Here is a 13583-nt window from a genome sequence, read left to right as displayed (position 1 = left end):
AATACCCCGGTTAATGAAAGCCAAAACACCATATGCTTTCTTAACAACCCTGTCCACTTGGGTGGCCATTTTAAGGGATCTATGTACCTGCACCCCAAAATCCCTCTGTTCCTCCACACTACCAAGAATCCTATCCTTAATCCTGTACTCAGCTTTCAAATTCGACCTTCCAAAATGCATCACCTCGCATTTATCCAGGTTGAACTCCTCAGCCATCTCTGCATCCTGTCAATGTCCCGCTGCAGCCTACAACAGCCCTCGATACTGTCAATGATAATTTGCCATTCCATGAAATTGGAAGTTACAATCTATGATTTAAGAACTGTGCCAACCATTTTGATTTAATAAGTCTCAGAGTTCCTTAACTATTGTTTAGCAAGCTGAAACAGAAACAGCAGACAGACACTTTTTTTTCCCTCCAATTATTACAAATGGACAAGTAGTATAAAAATGAATCCCAGTCCAGAAATTGCCACTGAACGAACAAAGATCAGATTCATGCAAGTTTACTTTAAATTAAGCTTTAAGACTAACCTTCACCGATTTCCTGTAACTCACTCTCGAGAAGAAATAAACATAATAATAGATCAACATTTCTGCTGAGTAATTGATGCCATTTCAAATGAAATGGAAATTCACACTTTTGCCCAATACAACTAAGTATGCAGAAAGCAATTTGCTTAATGGCAAAAAAAAGCAAGTTGGTCATTATTTTACAGCAAATTTGCTCCTTAAATTAGATTTGCTGTTCCATTAAACCTTGAAATGAAAACTATGGGATGTGTACAGTGGTTCGAGGAGAAATTCTTTAAATTAGGTTTGGATTGCAATGTTTCTAAAATGTAGATTAATTATTCACTGAAATTAGTACCAAATAGCATCTGAAAATTCCTCAGGGAAATGTAGCGTACAAAGCTACACACCTCTGGAGCAGGTGGGACCTGAATCCAGGCCTCCCTAGTCCAGGGTAGGGACACTACCACTGTACCACAAGAGGGCCTTTACAGAGCTTTTGAACCCAATGGGCAGAATTAGGAGCAACTGATGCTTATGTCATCAGCCTCTTGCATACAATGGTTTGCAACTCTCAGACAAAGTTAAGCTGCATGTGTACTTCCTTCTGGATACCTAACCAACATCATCCAAAAGCTGCTACCTTGTCATCTTCCTTATCTTGCTCACCCAATTCGTATCAAAGACTTTCAAATCCACTGTAAAGCCTCATGGGATGTTACGTCATCTGCAAAGTGCCATGCAAGGGTTCGCTGTTATTTGTACTAATTTTGAGTCAAGTAACACCGACACATTTATGAACCCACTGATCACGAAACAAACTTTATTACAGCATCCCTGAACACAGGGCTCCAATTAAAGGGAGTCATTCTACTCTAAAGGAAACAGCGTTGGCAGATACCACCATTCAAAAATTCAGGGTGCTTTTCTTTGCACAACAGCTTTTTAGTGATATACAAAATAGCTTAGAAGTATTTTTGTTTTACCAACTTAGGGAGCACCCAAACTTTTCTGTTTCAGTACACTCCAGTTAATCTAAATTGGACCCAATTTAAAATATTTTTTAATATAGATTTATTCTACCTTTACTTGAAAAAGGTAGTTAAATGTAAGTAAGATCAATGGAACAAAAACTAGCAAGGCATAAGCGGTGCACAGAGTAAAATCATCTTTTAAATTCAAGCTTTGTATTCCAAACAAAATACATTTTACAGAACATACATATTGGAATGTCCCATGCAGTATCAATGCATCCATGGAAATAATTTGCCATTCCAAGAAATTGGAAGTACCAATCTATGATTTAAGAACTGTGCCAACCATTTTAATCTAATAAATCTCACAAAGCAGAGTTCTTTAACTATTGTTTAGCAAGCTGAAACAGAAACAGCAGACAGACAAACAGACTTTTTTTCTCCTTTTTCATTACAAAATTCACATAATAAAAGGTGAATGGCATGAAGTTTCCTAAAAGAAAATGATCCTGGGAGTAAAATTTAACATTTATATTCCAAGTTCATTCAGCACACCAAAATCCTTATTGCATACCTATACACAATCTACTACTACAAATGTGTCACCTTTTTAAATACTGCTAAATTGGATGTCGTATAACAAAAATGTTCTGTGTAATTTACACTATATTTTCCACTGAACTACATGGACATTCAGGATTAACTACTAAAAAAAGCAACAATAAACAAAAACTAGAATTTCCAAAGTAAAAATTAATTCATAAGCTTAAAGCTCAAAGTACAGATTTTCTTTTTGCTTGCGTAATGACTGAAATTTCAGTGCATAACATCAACACAAGAATGAAAGATTCCTTCTTTGGAAGAAAAGGTTTAGGTAGTGTCCATTGACTCCAAGCTTGTTGAAGATGAGTCCTTTTGGATGCTCTCAAAGATGGCTGCCAACTCAGGGTTGGAGCTTATCTGAGATTGAAACTCACTCATAAGTGGACTTTTCTCTGCTTCTGGAATAGTCAGTAGTGCTGCAACTGCTCTCATCGCCGATCGTTTCAGTTCATCTTGTTTCTCAAACTCTTGTTTAACAGAGTTGGCTTTTACCTAACAAAGCAAACCATAAAAAATTTTCAGAAAGGTTTTTAAAAAATCAATTTTAAAGGACGTTTTATAGAATTTCATAGGCAAAGAAATCTACAATATTGTGTCAATTGAAGAGATGAGGGAAAAGAGCAGGTAATAAAAGTTTCAGTACTCTTTTCACATTCTAGACAATTGATTGATAATTATGCAATTCTGGACATCATAGCTGTAAAAAAAGTGTTGGATTTCTTTAAACAGACAAATTGGTAAAATAACTGGAAAAATCTGAAAGAAGCCTATTAGTGTAACAATTCCAGTATGTGCAAAGTCAAAACGTCTGCTTTATTAACAAATGCTTAAAAACTCTGCTGAACATTTGGTAGCTAGTTCCATTCTGCTCATTGTACAATACATATTTTAAATTAATAATCAATCAAGTCTATGTTTCAAATGTCCCAATTTTAGTTGCCAAAACTTAGCTGCAAATACGATCCCATACTATTCAAATCATACTGAGTAATTTGTAAGTCAAAAACAGCACATATTTTGTAATGCTGTTAAGCATGCAGTGCACCACAGTTAAACTAGTGTTCAGGTTTCAGTCTTTGAACTTTGATTGCCTACTATCAATAAGATTGCAACTTTTCTGAAACTTTAAAATGTAGAATAATCCTTAGCAGACTATTGCACTGGTTTATTTTTTAAAAAGGTGAAAAAAAATCATGCTAGCATTTTACCAAACATTAGAAATTTAGCATTTTGGTACCAATTTCTAAAATATTTGTAAACAAGATACCAATATGGTGCTCAAGTGCAATATGACAAGAAATTGAATTTCCAAATGACTAAAGATATCATTTTAATACTACTGGGTGCAGGTGTGATGAAAGGTTAAAATAAATATATATTTCTTCTGTAAAAGTTAGAAGGTTTTTAAAAAAAAGCGATTTTAAACTAGTGGCACATGAACGTTGGTCAATTTTAGTGAAAGGGCTTAAAAACTAAACTAGGTCAGTCTTTCTGGAACCAAAGTTTTAAATCAGTATGTACCTTCTGGGGTGTTAATGAAAGTTTGTCTGTATTGCAGGGGTTTATGACAGGACAGAGAAAACATTAAAAGACATGAGCTTACTTTGGGTTTAGAATAATCAAGAATTGATGTTTGTTTAGAAAAACAGAGATTGGAAAATTTAGAAGCACTTTAAAGGTGACCTAAATTAAGTCAGAAGTGCCTAGATTGTTTACAGCAATTAAGGAAATAAGCTCCCTCAGTGAATGAGAGCAGTCTGTGAAACTTCCAAACCAGGAGTGTTTGGTTGGGACCCTACAGATTATTAAAAGATAGCCTAAGCTCTCAACTGATAGAGGAGTCAACAGCTCCAGGACCAGACCCAAGAAGAATAGTTAAGTCCAGCCTACAGGTTTGACTGGGAAGGAAATTTTCTTTCGATTTCGACCAACTATAAAATGATGCTGTTGAGGAGTATATAGGATTTAGTTTTATGGTGTGTTTTGATATCTTGCAAAGTGTTATATTTAGAAAGTGGCTTAGCTTTTTTTGTTATTTCTTATGTGCTAATGGTTCGGCGAAAGACTGCCATGTTAATTTTTTTTAAAAAAAGATATATATCTCAGTCTGGGATCAGAATAGTCCAGTAAAAGCATCAACTGGGATAATACTGCATAGGGACAGTGGACACAGTTTTGTTTAAGACTTTGAATAAGATGTGTGTGTTAATGTGACCTTTCATTATGAGCTAGGAAAATACTTATCCGAAGTAAATCAATTAAATCATTTCTAACAAAAATGCTTATTCATATAACGAGGTCTCTTCTTCTGTTAAAAATCAGAAATTTAGTGGTTACCTCCAAACGCTAATATTAAATGAGAACATTGTCAAAGCACCTTTAGCATAGTGCAACATAAGTGGCATGACATGAGGGGAGCGCTCAATTTTAGGGGTAATACGAGAGAGTGGATATTGGATTATTGGATTAGTTAAATAAGAAACAGTCAAGATAAATTTGCATCATTTAATGTTGGCAAACAGTAATGATTGGAATGCCACAGGAAACAGCGCAGGAACCTCAATCTGTTGCAATCTCTATTAAGACTTGGATGAAGGACTGACTGTATAGCAGCCAAACTTCTTTATGCAAAGACTGGTAGAAAAACAAGTTGCCAGGAGGATATAAAAATACTGCAAAGACACATAAATAGAATTAGAACATAAACTTAGCAGTTAGGTACAACATGGAAAAGCATGAGGTTGTCTGTGTTGATAAGAATAGCAAGTTAAATATTTAAATAGCAGGATTGCAAAATCTGCAGTATAGGATCTGACAGCCCTCATATATGATGCACAAAAACTCAAAAACTTATGAAGGCAAATTGAATGTTGGCCCTTTTTGTAAGGGAATTTTGAGTATGAAGATAGAGGGGAATCATGTCATATAATTACAGGCATTAATGAAACTGTAGCTAGAGAAGTGTACAGTTTTGATTTCCTTATTCAAGGAGGGATATACTTGTATTGAAGTCAACTCAAAGATGATTCACTCAATCGATTCCCAACATGATGGGTTGCCTCATGAGGAAGAGGTCGAGCAGATACTGAAGTTTAAAAAAAACATTTGAGGGGCCTAGATAGCAGAGATGCTGAGTTAATCTTTCCCCTAGTGGGGTTATCCAGAACAAGGGAGCATAGTTTCAGAATAAAAGTTCTCCAAATTAATAGCCAAATGAGTACAGATTTCTGGTCTCCTTTGGAATCCTCTACTCTAGGGAGATACGGTGGTTGGTTCACTCAGATTTTTGACCTGCAAGACAATCAAGAGTTATAGGCAATAGCCAGGAAAGTGGAGCGAGGTCATAATCTTACTGAATGGCAGCGTAGGCTCAAGGGGCTAAACTCTACTTCCTTACTGTACAGACTGTACCTATAAATCAGGTCAGAATCTGATTATATTCAAATACCTCAGTAGATAACTCAAAAATCTAAAAGTATGTCTGGTAGCAAATGTATCCTTGGTACAATCACAAATTATATACAGAAATTTCAAACATATACCTTAGTTGTACAGGTAGCACGCAGAGGTTCCACCAGCCTGTCCAATCTCTGTAGAACTGCACTTGGACAAAGAGTGGATAACCGTACTAACATCAAGAAGGTCAACATCTGTTAGATTAAAAAGCTTAGACAGTAAATTAGTTGCCTATAATAATATATTAATTACAAGCATTCATGTTTTCCATAATATAAACACAGACTTCAGCACATCTCACTTTAAAATACCTTGCACTAAATGCAGAAAACTAAGGTTTGGACAAAGTGCAAACCCACATGATGTGGCCCTGAGCTAATTAAAATCTAACTAATCGATACTGAACAATATAATCCATATTATTTACCTTGATGTCATAATGGTCCTTTAGTCCATCTTCAACATGGTTCAGGAATTCAAAAATATCTAATCTGTCAAGACAGCTATCCAGAAGTGTGTACATGCATTCAAAAGCTGCCTTCCTAATATCTAGGCCATCATCTACAGTATGCTTGAACGGTCCCATTTCCACCTTACATAAAAGGAGAGAGATGAAATATAATTAAAGTGAAAAATATTTAAATCCACTGAGCATTTTCAGACAAAAATATATTTTGCATACAAACCTCTCTTATTAATTCCTTCCTAACTTTTGTTTCATTATATAGATGAGGAAGAACAGTATCCAAGAGGTCCCTGATTAGCGATGGTTTATTATGTGCAGCTGAATTGAAGGTAACTAAAGCCACTCTTCTCACATTGAGATCTGGATCTTCCAATGTTTTCAGAAAATCACCTGAACGTGTAATTTAAATAAAACATTATCACTAACTTCACAAAACATTTCACTATCTAAAGGATTTGTGAATCAACAGAAGCAAGTTTACCTATGCAGTTCTTTAATAGAGGATCTATCGGTTGCGGGTGATCAGAAATTGTAAACTTCACAGCTGTAACCACAGAGCTTCGAGCATAAGATGAACCTACAGAGGAAATGGCAAGGTTAAAACACAAAGGACTTGGCAGAATACATATTCCAATTCATTCCCTTTAAGATTTCTGCATTTGAGATCAGTAATCTTTTTGAAATGAAAACTTGAACTTGTGCAGACAAAATATGACTGTATACATAAAAAGCGTCATATACAAATTTCAACCAAAGTCTTGACCAAATGCCAAGTAAGCAATCTAAACAGAGTAAAGAAATTTTAATCTTGCAAGTGAAGACCTATTTACACTGGCTTAATTCCCATTTTGAAGTCTTTGAAGCGGTGATAAGCAAGTTATTTCCACTTATTACACAAATTTCTGTATTTATATACAGAATAACCTCTGTTGTCTGATCATCAATTATCCACATTTTGGATGATCCGAACAAGATCTCAAGGTCTTAAAGTTTGAGATCAGAAACTGGAATCTGTCACTACCTGCAGAAACTCTCTTTCTAAGAAAAACTGTTCACCTGTGAACTCAGCAACGTTTCTCCTGCTCTGCCTCTGTCATTTGTTTTCTTTCTTTCTTCCTTTCTGTTACAACCAACAGGAATGGTACCGAACTATAAGATAGTTTGTTGAGATGTGTTTATTTAAACAACTGAAGTATCTGATTTATAAATTACCCACTATTGCAGCTGCTAAGAAATTGTCCGTGACCTGAAAACAATGTACTGTACCAAGATTTATTGCAAAGATAATCATTTACTTTCCATTGCGCCAAATGTTATTTTGCTCTAACATTTTTAGAGAGTGGTTTTCATTTCATAAAGCCTTAAAATGCTAATCAACTCTACAATGCAAATACCCTCGAACAGGAAAGAATTTTACAAATGGATTGTAGCTCCACACATTCCGTATTAGTTCTGCTTGTGAAATATTTTCACTTTTTGTTTCTGGGGACATTACTTTCCATGTTCATCAACCAGTATTGCTAGCATAGATACAATTGTTTGTGCTCGAAATGGAAAGCCGATTTCCAGCAATGCATGACAAATTCAATTTAGCATCTTGGTACTACTTTTTAAAAATGGGGTGCAGCGAAAGATCACAGGATTTTCAGTAAATTCCCCATGTTCTGTGATAATGTGCAAGAGATGCAAATAACCATCACAAAGAAAATCACCTTCCCAATGGATGATTGACAAATGTCAAGCTAAATCAGTAGAGTGTTAGTGGGGATATGTTGACAATGCAAATATCATCACCATTATTGTCAAAACCTGGTTATCATTGAGAATGAAAAAAGTTATAACAATGTGACCACAAAAGCCGTTTCCAGTATTCCCAGCATAGATATAATGGTTTGTGTTCAAAATGGGAAGCCAATTTCCAAAGATGCAGGACAAACTCAATTTAGCATCTCGGTACTTCGTATAAAAAATACAATTAAAACTCTCAAAAGTTTACTGTAGCACACGTAGAGACCTTATACTCTTAGTACCTCAAACTATGTCTTTATGTTAAAGGGGCAGGACTACACTTGCAAATGTTCGGAGTTATCTGGGAAGCTCTGATGATTCATTTTAACTTTTTTTTTTAAAATACTTTCATTGAATTCATGGAACAATTCAATCTATTTTAACCATTTTCAAAATTATGTGCCGTCATAAATGCCCTTGTTTTGATTTGATCAATTTGACTGGTGCTTCTGGCTGTGTGCGCGCGTCACGGGGTTCCATTTACATCGGAGAATACTTCCTTTGTTTATGATCAGATCAGTTATCCGAACAAAATACGCCCCGCCTATCTCATTTGGATAATGGAGGTTGTTCTGTAGACATTTTAAGATACTAAAATATATCCTAAGGTTATATGCAGGAATGTTGTCAAGCAGAATTTGACACCAAGCTAAGCCACATGAAATATTAAGGCAGACGGCCAAATGGAATGATTTTAAGTGCCCTGAAAGAATAAAGATCAGTAAAAAATCAAAGAGGTTTGGAGAAAGAATTCTAGGCTCTAGAACCTTGGCAGCTGAAGGTGTAGTTGCCAATCACAGAGCAATATAAACTAGGGATGGTCAGAATTAGGTGAGTAGGGAATTGTAGAGCTGAACAGCTGAACTCATGGCCATGGAAAGATTTTAAAAAAGAATTATAATTTTTAAAATGAAGGCATTTCTTAATCAGTAGCTAATGTAGGTCAGTAAAGAAAAGATTAAGGAACAGGACGTGGTGAGAGTTTGGAGCTGAAAATGTGTTGCTGGAAAAGCGCAGCAGGTCAGGCAGCATCCAGGGAACAGGAGAATCGACGTTTCGGGCATAAGCCCTTCTTCAGGAAAGAGTTTGGACATCTGCAGTGTTTTAGGTGTTCTCAAATTTACGGAGGATGGAAGGAGGTAAGTAGGACAGGTGTTGCTTGGAATGGCCAAGCCTTGAAGTTGCAACAGCATAGAGGAGGGTTTCAACAGATAAGCTGAGCAAGGGATCAAGGTGCAGAGAAGAGTCAGACAAACTGCAGATATAGTAACGGGCAGTTACATCTTAGCGATGACATGAGTATGCAGTCAGAAACACACATCAGGGTTAAATACAACAGCAAGGCTGCAAATGGTTTGTTTCAGTCTGAGATGGTTGAAATCAGCATTGAGCGAATAGTTTGTGGCAGATTTAGTCATTAACTTCCCCTTTCTATTCATTTTTCCTCTACGGCTCTCTCCTCATTTTCTTTAACATAAAACTTTTCCTTTGAAAACTGTTCACTCATTATCCCCACAGTATAAGAACTGAATTATTATAGCGAGGTGGTATTGATGGCTTTCCACATAACCATGCAGAGCAATAGTTTGTTTTTATAATATCAACAAATAATAATTACAGATTATTCAAAATTTTATTCTTTCACTTGAAGATACTACTTAGCAAAAATTGATACTATAAGCAAATACCGTATGAGATATAGAAGTTTTATATCAAACATATTTTACATATGCTACATGTAATGTACCTGATTCCAAGTATCCTTTAAGCCGTGGTAGTAACGTCTCTGGATCTATCAAAGTAAGTTTGCCCAGGCATTCGGCAACAACATTTCGAGTTCCCTCTTCTGCACACTCACAATGTTTCAGCAGCAAATTCCAAATGTTTTCTACATATGGTTTGAGACCTCCAACTGACGAAGAGCTAATAATTTCTTTTAGAGAATGTAACAGGAGATATTGTCTTTTGGGTTGACTTGTTATTTCTTGCAGAACAAAAGGCAGATACTCAGGAAGGTTTCCAACACTAATGCTTCCAAGGGCATAGGATGCTGCAGATTTGACCTCCTCACTAGAGGAAGAGAAAGCTTCTAAGATTACAGATTTAAGCTCAGTTTGTCCACTTAAGTCTATATGATGACCAACCTCTCCGAGAGAGAGCAAAGCCAAGAGACGGATAGAATCTGTGGATCGAGAATTCTTCACATCCTGGATAAACTGCCCAACCACAGCTGGTCCTTCTCTGGGGCAGGCTCGGGTAAGTGCTGCGACACACTTTGCAATTGAGTAATAGGACTGCTTGTGAGTCAATGCACTGCTTTGGGAATAAACTGGACCAGTCAGCATTCGCAACAACTCCATATAACCAAGATTTGCAGTTCCAGTCCCAACAAGAGCTTGGAAGAAATATAACATCGCACTAAGAGCTCCTCCTTGAAGTAGTGGGGACCGTACCAGCCCAATAAGCTCAGTAAGAATTGAGCCACTGACTTTCGAAAGAGAAGATGGGTGCACCTTGGCCAAAGTTGTAAGAAAGCTTATGGCCATCTGTGACACATGCATGTCACTTTCACTAATAAGAGGTGGAAGCTCCACTAGGACTGCTTCAATCATGGCAGGTGTCAGGCTGTCACTATAGTTCTTGATCAAGATATCCAAAGCAGAAAGGGTACTCAGTTTCAATGCTCGCTGGTTTTTCCTCAAGAATGAGGCTAAAATTGGTACTCCCTCACTCAGCACTGGTCGTAGGTCAATCTTGAGAGAAGATCCAGCAATTAACGTCAAAGCTTTAACTGTTGTAAGTCTAGTAATTTCATTCTTCAGCCTCTCCAAGAAAATCTGCAGTGTGCTGGGTAAATCACTGCCTAAATGGTCCCCAAGGTTACAAATGATCTGTCCCATGCAAGAAATAGCTCTCTCCTTCACCTCTTGATCAATGTCTGCAGCTTTCAAACGCTTGACAGTACATGTAAATAAGTCATTAATGTATGGGGAAGCATCAAACGAATATAAGTGATCTACAGGTCTAAGTACTTTTACAAGCTGCTGAGTTACAAGAAGTGCTTCTGAAGTAATCTTGTAAAATGGATCACCCACGCAAGCCACAACTGGTGGAACTAAAGCTTCTACATGAGGATGGAAGACCTGAGGCGAGTGGTTACAAAGGATAACATACAAACATGAGAGAGCATCGATCTTTAGATTGGATGAGCTGGATTTATCATTCAAGGAAAAGATTATCCCTGCAAGAAACAAAAACAAAAAGTGACAGCAGTTTGGAATTTTTTTTTTATTTATGAACAACCCAAATTATATTTTCTGTTATAATATCAAGCAGCTCTCCCAATATAATTCTACAAAAGATAGAAATAGTTGTTCTAAGAAACAAATGTACAAATATCAACATTTTTTAAACAATGGATATTTACTACTTTGAGAGTACACTGGCTATATTGTTTTTTGAAGTCAACCTTGATTTAATGATTTGCTACTGACAATACAGATTTGCTAGTGTCAATAACAGGACGCAATACAAACATTAATATAGTGTGCTTAAAGTTTAACTTAGAAACATTTTGTAAATCTATTAGACTTTATGGGGTCTAACATTAACACATAGCTTGGAGAGAAAGGGGAATAGTAATTACAGATTCAGTGGCTGTACCCCATTTTAGATTTCCTGTTTCTTCAACTGTTATATGATGCCAATTTTTAACTGGCTTCTCCTTACATATTGTTGCATAACCTGCTTTAAAATAGCTTGTGCTGCATCGCTTCAAAAACATACATTTGTAAAGCACCTTACGGAATATCCTAGGACCATTAAAAAGCGTGCTAGCCAAGCCACACACACAGCTGATCACCGAGATCTTCCAAACACAATAGCATTGAGCACCAAGATGTCCAGTGATATTGAGGTTGGTAATGGCCTCCAAGTTTCAGCGATGCCCAAACCAGTTCATTGATGAATTGAAGCTGAAGCTGGACACAATAAGTCCAAATGCTTCGGCATAAAAAGGTAATGCTGTAGTTTTAAACAAGGTCAGCAGCATGGATTCCTACTCCAAAGCTGACTGGAAAATCAGTCATTTGGTCATCCATCAGTCAACTGGCCAAAAAAGCTAAATTTAAGGAGGACCTTAAAGGCGTAAAGTGAGATAGAATCCAAGAGGCGTAAGGAACAAATTTCAGAGCAGGGTGCCTAGGTAACTGAGGCACAGTCACCAATGGTTGAGCAATTTTAACTCAGAAGGTTGTGAGGATAGCGATTATGGAGGTATAAAGTTGTTTGAAAACAAGGATGAGAAATTTAATATCAATGTGTTGATTGACCTAGAACCCCCAATGTAAGTCAAGTAGGGGGTGGGAGAGCTCAAGAGCGAGCACAAGAGCAAAAGATTGCAGGTGCGCGAGAGAAGGTGAAAGTGTGAGGGAAAGAAATGGAGAAAGGGGGAGAGAGGGGGAAAGACAGACAGAGAGAGACACAGAGAGAGACACAGAGAGACACAGAGAGAGACACAGAGAGAGACACAGAGAGAGACACAGAGAGAGACACAGAGAGAGACACAGAGAGAGACACAGAGAGACACAGAGAGAGACAGAGAGAGACAGAGAGAGACAGAGAGAGACAGAGAGAGACAGAGAGAGACAGAGAGAGAGAGAGACAGAGAGAGAGAGAGACAGAGAGAGAGAGAGACAGAGAGAGAGAGAGACAGAGAGAGACAGAGAGAGAGAGAGACAGAGAGAGAGAGAGACAGAGAGAGAGAGAGACAGAGAGAGAGAGAGACAGAGAGAGAGAGAGACAGAGAGAGAGAGAGACAGACAGAGAGAGAGAGACAGACAGAGAGAGAGAGAGAGAGAGTCAGAATTGACTGAGAGAAGACATAGAAAAGTGAACAGCCATTGCTGAAGTGCATTGGAATAATCAAGTGCAGAGGTAACAAAGATATGAATGTTTCAGTGTAAAAGAGCTGAGACAGCAAAGTTGGATAGTGTTACAGAGATGGAAATAGACATAGCGTTTGTAAAGTTGAGGTTAGAGACTCAGCTTGGGAGTCTCGCTCTCATTCTCTCCTTTTTCTTTGTAAGAAATTTAATCCCAGATGTAAAAAAAAGTTTTCTATTCTTCCTTCCTTTGCTGACCCAGCCTAATTCTGCTTTGCACTAATTTGCCTTTTCATGACAATTTTTCTGTCTGCCCGATTTTGACAGCATAAGCCTTGGCCTAATTGTTGAGTTCTGGTCAAAGTACTCATAAAGAGTGGTGGTTAGTGAAAAATGAATTTGAGTAAAAGCTATTAATATACTATTTCTGCATTTCTAAACTACCACATATTAGAACAAGGTATTAGATAGCACCTATAACTCTGCAAAAAGTTTAAAGCTCGTAATTTGCGGATTATCAAGTTAAATTTGATACTGGATCATATACAAAGAAAATTGCATTGGTGACCCAAACCTTGGTCCAGGAGTTAGGCTGAGGAGTATCTTAAAGGAAGAGAGATTGGAGTGGGAGGTGGTGGGGAGGGGTAGTGGCAGAGAGAGACAGAGACAGACACAGACAGACAGAGAGAGAGGGAGAGACACAGACAGAGAGGGGGAGAGAGAGAAAGAGACAGACAGACAGACACAGAGAGAGACAGGGACAGTTTGAAACTGTCAGGTTGTCATTCATTGGACATAGAACTGGCTGATTACTAAACAACTTAGACTTCTAAAGTCACAAATGCCAAATTCTGAAAATTTTTTTGGTCTATTCTTTCAAGGGATCTGAGCATCACTACT

General features: G+C 37.3%; 1 protein-coding gene across 1 annotated transcript in view; it reads right to left on the bottom strand.

Moving 5' to 3' along the window:
- Nucleotides 1-1314: 1314 nt before the first annotated feature.
- cand1 (cullin-associated and neddylation-dissociated 1) overlaps nt 1315-13583 on the bottom strand; it is a 32337-nt gene continuing 20068 nt past the window's right edge. Inside the window, exons 10-15 of the mRNA XM_043709633.2 lie at nt 9548-11041; nt 6494-6589; nt 6233-6402; nt 5974-6138; nt 5633-5740; nt 1315-2582 (exon numbers count right to left, since the gene is read on the bottom strand). Of these exons, the coding sequence (XP_043565568.1) occupies nt 2358-2582; nt 5633-5740; nt 5974-6138; nt 6233-6402; nt 6494-6589; nt 9548-11041 (2258 nt within the window). The 3' untranslated portion in view covers nt 1315-2357. The remainder of the gene's footprint in view (nt 2583-5632; nt 5741-5973; nt 6139-6232; nt 6403-6493; nt 6590-9547; nt 11042-13583) is intronic.

This window comes from Chiloscyllium plagiosum, unplaced genomic scaffold (genome assembly GCF_037043375.1).
Source record: "Chiloscyllium plagiosum isolate Xiang-an unplaced genomic scaffold, Cpla_swu_hap1 HiC_scaffold_19, whole genome shotgun sequence".
NCBI lineage: Eukaryota > Metazoa > Chordata > Chondrichthyes > Orectolobiformes > Hemiscylliidae > Chiloscyllium > Chiloscyllium plagiosum.
This window is presented reverse-complemented; position numbering and strand designations above follow the sequence as displayed.